Genomic DNA, 13411 nt, shown 5'->3' with positions numbered 1-13411 from the left:
CTCCCAGTTTCAGTATCTTTCTGAGAAGAGATCTTCTCAGCTTCTACAACAACTGGTTCTGATAGTGGAACCTGTTCCTCATTATCTGACTCATCTATCAGAATAATTCTCCTTCTCTTCTATTGAGAATGAGGCACAGTCTGTGTCCTCTTTGGTTTTGAAGATGAAGGCTTCACTGGATGTGCTGAAGGTTGTGGTTGAGTTTGAGGTTGGTGAGAGATGGTATGTTCTGATGGCTGTTGTGTTGGTTGTAATGAGTTGGTGGGTTGGACATCAGGATAGATAGATGTATAAGTTTGTGGATCAGCATTTACCAAGATTTGTTTTACTGACTGAGGAATCTGTAAGGGTCTCAGCACTTGTTTCTTATTGTCAGCATTTAACAAATCATTAAAGGCCCTTTTTGCAAGCTTAAAGGGTGAAATTAAATCACTGGCTGGTTGGGGTTCATCAGCACAACAATAAGTATATATAAGCTGACAAAATCTAGCAAATTATACTACATTCCTATCCTCTGTCATCCAATCCCCTATAAAACCTAGCACAACACTTGCAAAATCAAAATGAGTTTGATCGATAAGGGCATACCCGATTTGCTAACTCATGATGGGAATAACATCAAAGTTGGAGCATTTATTGGCGAATTCCTTGGTGATACAATCAAAGAAAAAGCTCCATTCCTTTCTGATATTCGATCTTTTAAGTTGACCCAGCTTTCCCAAACTTTTCTCATAGCCCAGACTGGCCATAAGCTGCTATAAAACATGATCCTCCACTGTTGAGAATGTACAACCTTCAGGTAAGTGGAGAGCTTTACGAACTGCTCTTGGAGTCACCACATGCTCGATATCTCCTGATGTGAAAATTATGCTTGGTGAACCAGCAACACCACCATTATCAAAAAACCCAGTTCGCCAAAATATCAGCACTTGATTGCTTGAAATAGTTTGAGGTTGGGTTAAAGCATACCCAATCTCACTATTGGCTAATAAATCTTGCACAAAGTGTATATCTGATGGAGCTTCAGCCTTATTCAAGATTGCAGCATAGTTATTTGGTACAAACTTGGCTCCATCAACAATTAAATCCTTGGGCACCGTCAGAAATAAGTGAAAAATAAGTGTGCCTGAAAGGTGTTTGATGAAATGTCTGTATTGAAAACCGTCAGAAAATGTGAGAGAATAAGAAAAAGAGAGAGTGTGAATAGAATAGAAATGTGAATAAAAGATTTGAAAATCTTTTATCTCTTTTACTTAGACAACCCACGTGACAACAGTTATTGAGAAGTGGAACAGACCTTACACCTGTCAGCCATATAGCATTTAAGATAAAAGTTAATGGGCAGGGTAAATAAGTAATGATTACTTTGCACGTTTAGTTTTTCAAAAAGAAACTATTCCCACTAAATAAATGATTATTAATGCTTTATCTCACATAGTCCAATATTCTGAAAAATATAACCGTTCAAGTATTGACTTAAACGTAAACCAAGTAAATAAATACTGCCATGTCAGCATCAGAACTTGATTATTATCAGAATTTAAAAGTCATCAGAATGTGGCTTCTTAACTCAAAAGGTGAATGTTTATTTCTGTAATTCTTCACACAAAAACTGATATGGTTACAACAAAACTTAATCATCAGAACTTCCATCAGAACTTGTCCTCAGAATTTATGCAACTGACACTTAAACTGTTCATCTAAAATAACATTGATCACCACAGTAATTTTCATCATTCATATGGAGTGTAAGTGTGTGCATTAAGCTAAATATCAGACAAAGAGTAAAGTCTGATTCACATCAGTACATCTTAGAAATAAGGCATAACTCAGAACTTTGCTCAAAATCTGTTATAAGTCTGAAGTCCACTACAGATGAGTTCATGCATAAGTCCACCTCAACTGTTTTGTGCTCATTTTATGCATCTTTTGAAATTCCTTTTTACAGTGGCTTCTCAGTGTAAGTGAGTCACGACTGATTATCAGAATTTATGCTATTATCAGAGTATTTCTCCAGTAATCAGAGAATGTGAAAAGTCACGAAGAAAATTTATTTTGCCTTTCTAATGCAAATTACTTAATACCAGCAATGCACTTGGGTCGTCCCTTCCACATGTATTTTTCTCTAGATCTCAAAGGAGTACCTGATTTTTATTTCTTTTCATTTTCTTTTTCTTTTTCTTTTGATAAGTGAGGTTTATCAGCACTTAGTACATCCATAAGATTTACCAACATCAGAACTTAACAGATTAGAAGCACTATTCTAGTTTTTGACTTAGTAAAAAGATACACAAAGTAAACTTAACCAAGCTTAATATCAGAATTTGCTTGTGTTAAAAAAATTTCCACATAAACAATTACTTCAAACATGGGATCTTTAGTATATTAAAGACTACTAGGTCAGCATCTAGCACAGTTATCCTAATTGGATTGAATAGTCACAGAAACATTCATATCACTATCAGAGTTTAGAAATTCACATCAGACAACAATCAACACATAGAAAATTTCAATTTAAGCACAAAATACACAAAGATAGTAATATCTGTAAATACTAATCATAAAGTCTGATGTATCAGAATATAAACTAAGCAAATTTAGAGAAAGAACCTGAAACCATTCCAAGTTCAATTACCAATCTTGTAAAAGTAGCTTCACACAGTGGTTTTGTGAAGATATCTGCTAGTTGTTGATCTGTTGGAACAAAGTGCAATTCCACTGTACCCTCCATCATATTTTCCCTTATGAAGTGGTACCTAATGCTGATGTGCTTTGTCATTGAGTGTTGAACTGGATTACATGTCACAGCAATAGCACTTTGATTATCACAGTAAATAGGGATTTTAGAATATGTTAACCCATAATCCAGTAACTAATTCTTCATCCAAAGAATCTGTGCACAATAACTTCCTACAACAATGTATTCTGCTTCTGCAGTTGATGTGGAAATGGACTTCTGTTTCTTGCTAAACCAAGAAACCAATTTGCCTCCAAGAAATTGGCAGCTTCCACTTGTGTTTTTCCTGTCAATTTTGCATCCTGCAGAATCTGCATCTAAGTAACCTATTAGCTTAAAGTCTGATTCTCTAGGATACCACAATCCCAGATCTGCTGTACCCTTAAGGTACTTAAAAATTCTTTTCACAGCTGTTAAGTAAGGTTCTCTTGGATCTGCTTGAAATCTTGCACAAAGACAGGTAGCATACATGATATCAGGTCTACTTGCAGTTAGATAGAGTAATGAGCCAATCATACCTCTGTAATCAGTAATATCTACTGATATACCAGTATCCTTATCCAATTTTGTTGCAGTGGCCATAGGAGTGGATGCACTTGAACAGTCTTGCATTCCAAATTTCTTCCAAAAATTTCTGGTGTACTTAGATTAACAAATAAAAGTTCCTTCCTCATTCTGCTTGACTTGAAGGCCCATAAAATAGCTAAGTTCTTCTATCATACTCATTTGATATCTTGACTGCATTAGCTTGGCAAACCTTTTACAAAGTCTGTCATTTGTAGAACCAAAAATGATATCATCAACATATATCTGTACCAAAAGTAAGTCTTTTCCATGGTTGAGATAGAATAAAGTTTTAGCAATAGTCCCTCTGTTGAATCCACTTTCCAGAAAAAACTGAGCTAATGTCTCATACCATCCTCTTGGAGCTTGCTTAAGGCCATAAAGTGCTTTATCAAGTCTGTAGACATGATTAGGAAATTTTGAATCTATAAAACCTGGAGGTTATTCAACATATACTTCTTCTTCCAATTCTCCATTAAGAAAAACACTTTTTACATCCATTTGAAAGACTGTAAACTTTTTGTGAGCAACATAAGCCAAAAATATCCTTATGGCTTCCAATCTAGCAACTGGTGCAAATGTTTCATCATAATAAATGTAATTATTCCATGTAATTATGCCATCACTATCAGTTTTGTATCTGAAAACCCATTTTGTATGAACAACATATCTGTTCTTTGGTCTTGGCACTAGGGTCCAAACTTTATTTTTTTCAAATTCATTTAACTCTTCCTGCATTGCTTGCACCCAATCAGCATCTTGAAGAGCTTCTTCCACTTTCTTTGGTTCAGCCTGAGAAAGAAAAGAGTGATAGAGACATTCATTTGATGTTGTTGTCCTAGTTCTTATACCTGCTTCAGGATCTCCAATAATCAAGTCAGGTGTATGTGCTTTAGTCCACTTCCTTGCAGATGGAAGATTATCTCTAGAACTGGATGCTCCCCCATGATCCATGCTGTCTCCATCAACATTCTCTGATACTCCCCCTGAAATTATGCTCTCTGAGTTGGATCCTTCAGAATTTGAGTTTCTAGAATTATCAGAATTTAGCTCATCAGAACTTGATGATCAGAATTTGAGTTTCCAGAATTATCAGAACTTGCCCCATCAGAACTTCATGAATCAGAACTTGAAGAGCCTGTTCTTGGTTCTGATGCTTCTTGAGACGTGGTTGGATCTTCAATATGCTCCCCCTGCATAGGTGCATTTTCCTTTGGCATAGTCACCACAGTTTCAATAACATCAGAGTTTAATCCCATCAGAGTTTAAAGTATCAGGATTTAGACTATCAGAATTTACAGAATCAGAATTTAAAGCTTCATTCTCAAATCTCAGCTGATCAAGATCATTGAAATCTTCAAGTCCGGTAATCTTCTTATCATCAAAAGAGACATTGATAGATTCCATGACAACCCTTATTCTTAAATTGTAGACTCTGAAGGCTTTTGTGGAAAATGGATATCCAACAAAAATTCCTTCATCAGCTTTTAGATCAAATTTAGATAGCTGTTCAGGATGAGTCTTAAGAACAAAACACTTGCATCCAAATACATGAAAGTACTTCAGATTTGGCTTCTTTTTCTTCACCATCTCATATGGTGTCTTTCCATACTTGTTGATAAGTGTTGCATTCTGAGTAAAACAAGCAGTCTGCACAGCTTCAGCCCAAAAATAGGTTGGTAACTTTGCTTCATCAAGCATAATTCGTGTAGCTTCAATAAGAGTTCTATTCTTTCTTTCAACAACTCCATTTTGCTGTGGAGTTCCAGGAGCAGAAAATTCCTGCTTGATTCCATGGTCTTTACAGAACTCTTCCATGATCAAATTCTTGAACTCAGTGCCATTATCACTTCTTAAAATTTACACAGAGTGTTTAACCAATTTATCCAGTTGTTTGACATGATCAATCAAGATAGATGCAGTTTCACTTTTTGTGTGCAAGAAATACACCCATGTGTATCTGGTGAACTCATCCACTATGACCATAACATATTTCTTTTTTGCAATAGACATGACATTCACTGGACCAAATAGATCAACATGTAGTAGGTGATAAGGATCAAGAATTAAAGATTCAGTCTTGCTCTTGAATGAAGATTTTCTTTGTTTTGCCTTTTGACAGGAATCACAAAGGCCATCAGGAGCAAATACTGATTTTGGCAGTCCTCTCACAAGATCTTTCTTGACAAGTTCATTTATATTGTTAAAATTTAAACGAGAGAGTTTCTTGTGCCAATTCTAGCTTTCTTCAATTGATGCTCTGCTTAACAGACAGATTGCAGAATCATCAGAACTTGTTGAAAGCTTGGCTTCATAAATGTTACCATGCCTGTATCCCTTTAGAACAGCTTTGCCTGTAGATTTGCTTACAACTTCACAATGTTCTTCAAATAAATCCACATAATAACCTCTGTCACAGATTTGACTAACACTCAGCAGATTGTGTTTAAGTCCTGAGACTAGAGCTACTTTTTAAATGGTGACATTCCCAAGATTGATATTGCCATATCCCAGAGTTTTTCCCATGTTGCCATCTCCATAAGAAACACCTGGGCCATCTTTCTCCACAAAGTCTGATAGCATGGCTTTATTTCCAGTCATATGTCCTGAACATCTACTGTCCAAAACTAGGATGTTTTTTCTGTTGCCCTGCAATCACAAAGACCACTAATGATTAGTTTTAAGGACCCAGACTTGCTTGGATCCTTTGGCCTTATTAAGTTTGTTAACATTTACAGCGGATTTAACATCAGAGTTTATGTTTAAGCTTATACTTAAGCTGCTTCTTTGTCATTAAGCCTATGTTAACTTCTGTTGGCTTATCCTGTTTTGGTTTGTCAGAAGTTAATTTCTCTTTAACTTCTGATTTATCAATATCAGACTTTACAGCTACAAACTTAACAGGATTTACCTTTGGCTTTTATTTAACAACTATAGGCTCAATGTCTACAGTTCCTTTATTATTCTTATCATCTCCATAACCTAAGCCCTCTTTCCAGTTTCCATTACTTAACAAATTCTGAGTTGTTCTTCCAGAGTTAGTCCAAGTTATGATAATCTCTCTTTCCTTTTCTAACTCAGTTTTTAGAGATTGATTCAATTTTAACACTTCATCTCTAACATAAAAAGCATCATCTCTTTCTTTCTGAGTTTGATAAAATATAACTAACTCTTTTTCTAAATAGTCATTCCTTTTATTAAAAGCCAAATTTTCAGAAGTTATCCTTTCACATGTTAAAGTTTGATCTCTATAACTAATGAACATGGTTTTAAGATATCTTCTCAACTCAGTAATATCATCAGTATGAAAAACATAAGTTGTTTGAGGTACCTTTAACTCAGCAGCTTCAGAACTGCTATCAGCATTTACCATCAAAGCATAGTTCACCTCACTTTCAGAATCTGAAGTGTCTGTTTAGCTTTTCTTCTTTGTGACAAGTACCTTGCCTTTGTCACCTTTTCCTTTCTTGCAGTCAGGAGATATGTGGCCTTTCTCACCACAATTGTAGCATTTAACATTTGAGTAATCTCCTCTGTCAGACTTTACAGCTTTGCCTTTAGATTTTCTGAATCCCTTCTTATCAGAACTTCCACTTTTTCTGGAAAACTTCTTTCCCCTTCTGAATTTCCTGTAAGCTATCTTTGTAATACCCTTCACCATAAGAGCACACAATTTCATCATCTCTTCATCAGCATCCATCTCAGATAGACTTTCAGTTTCTGAATCCTCATCACTATCAGAACTTGATGACTCAATATCAAACTTTGTGATGAGAGCCTTTCCCTTGCCTTTCTTTGAGACAGCCACTTTAGGGGATTCCTCCTCAGCCTTAAGAGCAACTGTCCTTGACTTTCTCCCATGCCTCTTGCTTCTTTGATCCATCTCAAGTTCATGAGTTTTGAGCATACCATAAATTTCATCAAGAGTAGTTTCATCAAGAGCATAATTGTCTCTTATAGTAGTTTCCTTCAAGTCCCAACTTTCAGGAAGAGCTAAAAGGAATTTAAGATTAGTATCTTCAAGATCATATTCCTTATCCACCAGTGACAGATCATTCAAGAGTTTGACAAATCTATCATATAAACCAGTTAATGACTCATCAAATTTTGAGTCAAAGTGCTCATACTCTTGAGTGAGTATAGTCCTCATGTTCTTCTTAATTGAATCAGTTCCCTGGCATCTTGTCTCCAAGGCATCCCATATCTCCTTTGCAGTCTTGCAGTTAATTACCCTGTTTGACATGACATTATCAATGGCACTATGCAGCAAATGTCTTACCTTTGCATCCTTTGCAATAGATGAGATATCTTCAGTTGTATATTCACTTTTCTCCTTTGGTACAGTCTGTGTTGGCTGATCTTCAACTACAACAGAGAGCTTGGTTGGCTTATGTGGTCCTTCATTAATTCTGTCAAGGTATTTTGGATCTGTAGCTTCCAGAAACATAGACATCCTCACCTTCCATATGGGATACTCAAAAGGTTTCAGTATGGGAACCTAATAGTCTCATATCGATTATGGATTTGAGTCTTTGGAGTTTCTTCAGTTTTGGTGGGCTTGGTTGGAGTTTGTGTTTCTTCAGACATGGTTGTTTTTGGATCTTTACTGTATGTATGTTAACAGATCGCTCTGATACCACTTGTTAGGTCACACACACTGTAGAAGGGGGTTAAATACAGTGTCTAGCACAATCAAATCGAATTAAGAACACAAGTATGAAACACAGAATAATCTTATTATTAAAACAGTATTACAATGGAACCGTCCTCTCTCAGTGATGAACAAATATCATGAGAGCTGCTAGGGTTACAATGAATAATATTCTCGAATTGGATAACACATATAGTGTAAACCCTATGCTGTGTTTATATAGACACACAGTTACAAGATAATCTTCTAATTCATATCGAACATAAGTCTGCATCCTAAAACATATCAACTAGTTATCTTTTCTTCCAAGTATTCTATTCTTCATAGAATTCTTCTCCATGCATATCTCTTCTTGCTTTAATCTCGATCTTCTTTCCTTTCAATCAGTCGCCTTCCTTATCTGAAAGTCTCCTTAAGTCCTGATATTATCTCCTGGTAAATATCTTCTGATAACTTAAGTTCTGATAAGTTAAGTTCTGATATCTTAAGTTCCGACTTCAGTATAAGTATTGATTTTCAGTTAAGTCCTGATTTGTCCTGTTAGTTAAGATCTGAAAACTAAACATAAATCATTATTATAAATGACATCACAAATATATCTAACAAATATTAATAATTTAATACTAACATATATTAATAAAATTTTAATATTATTTATATATTTTAAGAGCGGTGTCTTTAATATATATTATTATCATAATTTTTTGATATGATTATAATCATTATATTTTAACATCCCAACAGTTGGATCGTCAAAATTTGTATTTTATAACTTACATGTCAATAAATATCATCTGACTCAACTATTGTGCCAAATATTCACAAGATTATGTAAAATAGTTATATTTTTTAATTAAGTTACTCTTGTGAACATTTAAATTTTGAAATTAAAATTTCACATATTAAATGAAATATAAAAAGTATTGAAACTATTTTTTATTATTGTTTTGGATAAATTTTCTAATTTTAAAGAAAAATAACAAATACACTTTCCATTATTAATAACAAATAAGCTTTCCATGATTAGAATAATCATATTTTAACATCCGTATAATTGGATATTTGAAATTAATAATTTATAACTTATATGTCAAGAAATATCATCTGACACAACTATTGTGCCAAATATTCACAAAACTATGTAAAATAGTTGCATATTATAATTAAGTTACTCTTATAAACATTTATATTTTGAAATTAAAATTTAACATATTAAATGAAATATAATAAGTATAGAAACTATTTTTTTATATTTTTTGATTAATTTTCTAATTTTAAAGAAAATAACAAATACACTTTCCATTATTAATAACAAATACGCTTTTCATGATTAGAATAATCATATTTTAACATCCGTATAATTGGATATTTGAAATTAATAATTTATAACTTATATGTGAAGAAATATCATCTGACACAACTATTGTGCCAAATATTCACAAAACTATGTAAAATAGTTGCATATTATAATTAAGTTACTCTTATAAAAATTTATATTTTGAAATTAAAATTTAACATATTAAATGAAATATATAAGTCTAGAAACTAATTTTTAATTTTTTTTGATTAATTTCCTAATTTTAAAGAAAATAACAAAAATAAACAACCCAACCGCAATGATACATTGCGGGTGGAAGTATCCACCGCAATGTTTCATTGCGGGGGTGTGTTGTACAGTTTTAAAAAAACTGTAAATACTTATAGCTGTTGGTTTGTGGTCGTGTACAGTGCCGCAATGAAACATTGCGGCTTCCGTAATGAAACATTGAGGCCGTGCATTAAATGCACACACCTACCTTAATTTGTCTGTATCTTTGATCTTATACTGCTGTTTTTACTGCTGCTTAACATTCTGCTCAAATTTATTCTTCTAAAAATCAAGGTTAGTATTCAAAATTCATGGCTTCTTATTTATTTGATTATTCAAGTTCATCTAGTGATCATAACGATTTTAATTATGTTACCCCCCCTCCCCACAAAAAAGAGGGTTTATCGTAAAATCTTTAATGATGATGAAGTAATAGATGTTGATAGTATTGAAGAGAAATTTAATGATCCGGGGAAGGGAAAAACGCATAGTGATGATGATGTTGGTTTCGGTTGGAAGAATCACGATGTTCACGGTGATTCCGATGATAGTAATGATTCTTTTAATGGCGATGATGATAAAATTAATGATGAAAATTTTATTGGAAATATGAATGATGTAGTTCCTTGTGTTGGTATGATATTTGATTCGTTGGATGAAGCGGAAAGTTTTTATCGAGGTTATGGTCGAAGTATAGGGTTCGAGATAATTATTCGAAGTAGTCATAGGCATTCAAGAAATGGTGGTATATCGTCATATTTGTATATATATCGAAAGGGTGGAAGATTGGGCCCAAAACCCTTGGAAGTTGAAAATAGGGTTAAAGGGAAACGACCTCGAGATGTCATTCCTCGAACTTGTTGTCGTGCTCGTATGTGTGTTGCTCACAAAGTAAGCTCAAACAAATGGGAAGTAACCAAGGTTAAGCTAGAGCACAATCATGCAATGGTTACATCGGATAAGGTAAAATTCATGCAAAGATCACGCAACATAGATCCGTTTACCCGATCTTCGATTGAGTTATTCAACAAATCGGGTATCGAGACCCCGAAAGTGATGAATTTACTTAGTGAGATGTGTGGTGGTATTGAAAAAGTTGGTTTTTCCGCTCAAGACGTACGAAATGTAATACGTGACATTCGAAGACGGGTTTTTGATTCCGGTGATGCGGAGTGTGGATTGGTTTTGTTACGAGACTTGCAAAAACAAAGTGATGGAAATTTTTTCTACCGAGTGGATGTGGATGAGGAGAATCTGGTTAGGGGTTTGGTGTGGGTTGATTCTCGTTCACTTAACGCGTACAAGAATTTTGGAGATGTGGTAACTTTTGACTCGACATATCGGACTAATAGGTATGACATGCCTTTTATTCCAATTACGGGAGTGAATCACCACTACCAAAATATTTTGTTTGGATTTGCACTTATAAGGGACGAGAAAGAGACTTCTTATAGATGGGTTTTGAAGACTTGGTTGGAAGCGTTCGATAACAAGACACCTATTACCATTATTACGGATCAAGACATCGCTTTAAGTAATGCCATTGCCGAGGTTATGCCTAACACCAACCATACATAGTCTACGTGGCATATTAGTAGCAAGTTTCCCGAGAAACTATCTACTTTGTATACTCAATACTCGGAGTTCAAGACGGATTTTAATGCATGTATCTACAAGTCATTGTCACCAACGGAATTTGAAGGTAGGTGGGAGGATTTGAAAGAGAAATATGATCTTGAAAATCACAATTGGCTAAATGATATGTATGCAATTAGACGACAATGGGTTTTTACTTTCACGAAACAATATTTTGCCGCCTGTATGACTACCACCTCAAGGAGCGAGTCTATGAATTCATTTTTTTATGAGTATGTGAAAGCATCGACCGGTTTGAAAGAATTCATTGAGAATTTACAAAAAGCTTTAGAGTCACAATATTTACGGGAGGTTCAAGCCGATTTTGACACCGAGTACAAGGAAATGAGACTATTCTCTAACCCGTCAATGGAGATACATGCCTCCAAGATATACACAAAAGAGATGTTTAAGCGATTTCAAAAAGAGCTTCAAAAAAGTCAATCTTTTGTTGTGAAAAGCATGAAAGGTTGTGGAGATTATCTTTCAAAGATGTATTTGGTAGAAAAGTCCACCTTGTCGGAGATTTATAGAAGGAATTTTTTCTTGAAGGTTTCCATCAACGAGAGTTATTCTTGTACATGTAAAAAATTTAAACATTCCGGGATGATTTGTAGACACATGATCCGTTACCTTAACAAGAAACAAAAGACGATGATACCGCCAGATCTTGTCACAATGAGGTGGACAATAAACGGAAACAAAGTTGCGGGACCTCTACCGTGTACCCCTCGGATGCTTGGTAATGTTGTAGAATCTCAAACGGCAAGATATAGTGGATTGTGTAAAGCTTTCTTAGGTTTGTCCATTATTGGTAGTTGCTCCGTTCCGCGGTACAATTACTTGATGAGCGTGATCGAGAGAGAAAAGGAGTATGTGATTAAGTCTTTGCCGGGAGAAGAGAGAGAGAAAAAAAATAAATGAGGACTATGAAAGTGATGATGAAGAAGATGATGAAGAAGATGATCCGTTATTAGATCCCCCAAGGTCACAAACAAAAGGACGTCCAAAAGGGGTAGATTCAAAAGTGGTATCGAGACGTCAAGTTCAAATAAACAATTTCGAAAATGCAGTTTTTGTGGGGCGAGGGAAGAAGGCCATGATAGAAGAAATTGTCCCTCAAGATTATTAGGAAAAAAAGGAAAAAATGATTGTAATTTCTTATCATGTACTTTGAAATATTAATGAATTTTAATTAAATATTTTGAATATTGTTAATGTTAGTGTTATTCCCAATGGACTAACAATGAGATTTACAGAAGGGGGGTTGAATGTAAATCTCAAAACTTTTTTAAGTTTTGAGTAGTTTCTAAGGCTAAGTGTTTTAGTGAGCAAATGTGTGTGAATGGCTTGAAGCTAATACAGACAGATATATATTCAAACACAAATGTAAAGAACACAAAGAACTTAAAAACTTTTCTGGTGGATATGTTGTTCCACCAGAGATGTGTTATTTCAGAAAATCTGTGATTCAAAGAATTAAATCACAGCTTCTTCCTAGTACAAACTAGATGATTTTCTCTCTGGATTTTTCTAAACAGCTCTGGAAAATTCTCTACTAATTACTAGCTGCTACTTGGTTTATATATCACCAAGTTTACAAGTGAAGATAAAACTGTAAAATACAATTAAAAAGGCTCTTCACATGTTTCTTCTTCATTTCTCTATCCAATGCAATTTAGGCTTAGCTGTTAATCTTTGAATACTTCCTTGTTTGCACCAGAATGGAAATGCTGCATTTTCTTGATTCCTCCTAGAGGCTTCCACATTCCAGTTTGTCTCTGTAAACCTATGTGCCTCTGTCAGCTTATGAATTGTCACTGTCAACTGCTAATGAACTAAGCATCCGTTGAAGCTTTCATCCGTTGATGCCTTATCCGTTAAGGTTTTATCCGTTAAAGCTTTATCCGTTGATGCATTATCAGTTGAAGTCTTTATCCGTTGAAGCACTTATCCGTTGATGGATATTATCCGTTGAAGCTTTAGAGACATCCGTTGAAGCTTTGTTTCTTATCCGTTGAAGGTCTTCAATATCAGTTGATACTTCTTCATTTATACAAAATTACAAGGCATGAAATATTTACAATTAGCCCTCCTATTTGTATATCCACTAGTAGTCAACATGACTGATAATTTCCTACAACATCTAAGAATTACAACTTGAATCCAGAGAATGAAATGTGCTACAATACTAAACTTATTGCTAAGTAAAGCTACTCCTTCAACGGATAGCCAA

The 13411-nt window shown here is 34.6% G+C and overlaps 2 protein-coding genes across 2 annotated transcripts; both read left to right on the top strand.

Moving 5' to 3' along the window:
- The first annotated feature begins 9909 nt into the window (after positions 1–9909).
- On the top strand, positions 9910–11118 carry LOC141666463 (protein FAR1-RELATED SEQUENCE 5-like). Its single transcript, XM_074472523.1, has one exon. It carries the CDS (start codon positions 9910–9912, stop codon positions 11116–11118), a length of 1209 nt encoding a protein of 402 aa, XP_074328624.1.
- A 183-nt stretch (positions 11119–11301) lies between these two features.
- LOC141666393 (protein FAR1-RELATED SEQUENCE 5-like) lies at positions 11302–12307 on the top strand. Its single transcript, XM_074472411.1, has 2 exons — positions 11302–11974; positions 12249–12307. The coding sequence occupies exons 1-2, from the start codon at positions 11302–11304 to the stop codon at positions 12305–12307; spliced, it is 732 nt and encodes a 243-aa protein (XP_074328512.1).
- Positions 12308–13411: the final 1104 nt, after the last annotated feature.

The sequence above is a fragment of the Apium graveolens genome, chromosome 1 (assembly GCF_009905375.1).
Source record: "Apium graveolens cultivar Ventura chromosome 1, ASM990537v1, whole genome shotgun sequence".
NCBI classification, from domain to species: domain Eukaryota; kingdom Viridiplantae; phylum Streptophyta; class Magnoliopsida; order Apiales; family Apiaceae; genus Apium; species Apium graveolens.
This window is presented reverse-complemented; position numbering and strand designations above follow the sequence as displayed.

Bases quoted from the DNA above. Each gene is read 5' to 3' on its own strand.
- LOC141666463 (XM_074472523.1), top strand. From the start codon at position 9,910: ATGTTACCCCCCCTCCCCACAAAAAAGAGGGTTTATCGTAAAATCTTT.
- LOC141666393 (XM_074472411.1), top strand. From the start codon at position 11,302: ATGTATGCAATTAGACGACAATGGGTTTTTACTTTCACGAAACAATAT. The intron at 11,975-12,248 runs GTTTGTCCATTA...TCGAAAATGCAG, and splicing joins ATTGTGTAAAGCTTTCTTAG to TTTTTGTGGGGCGAGGGAAG.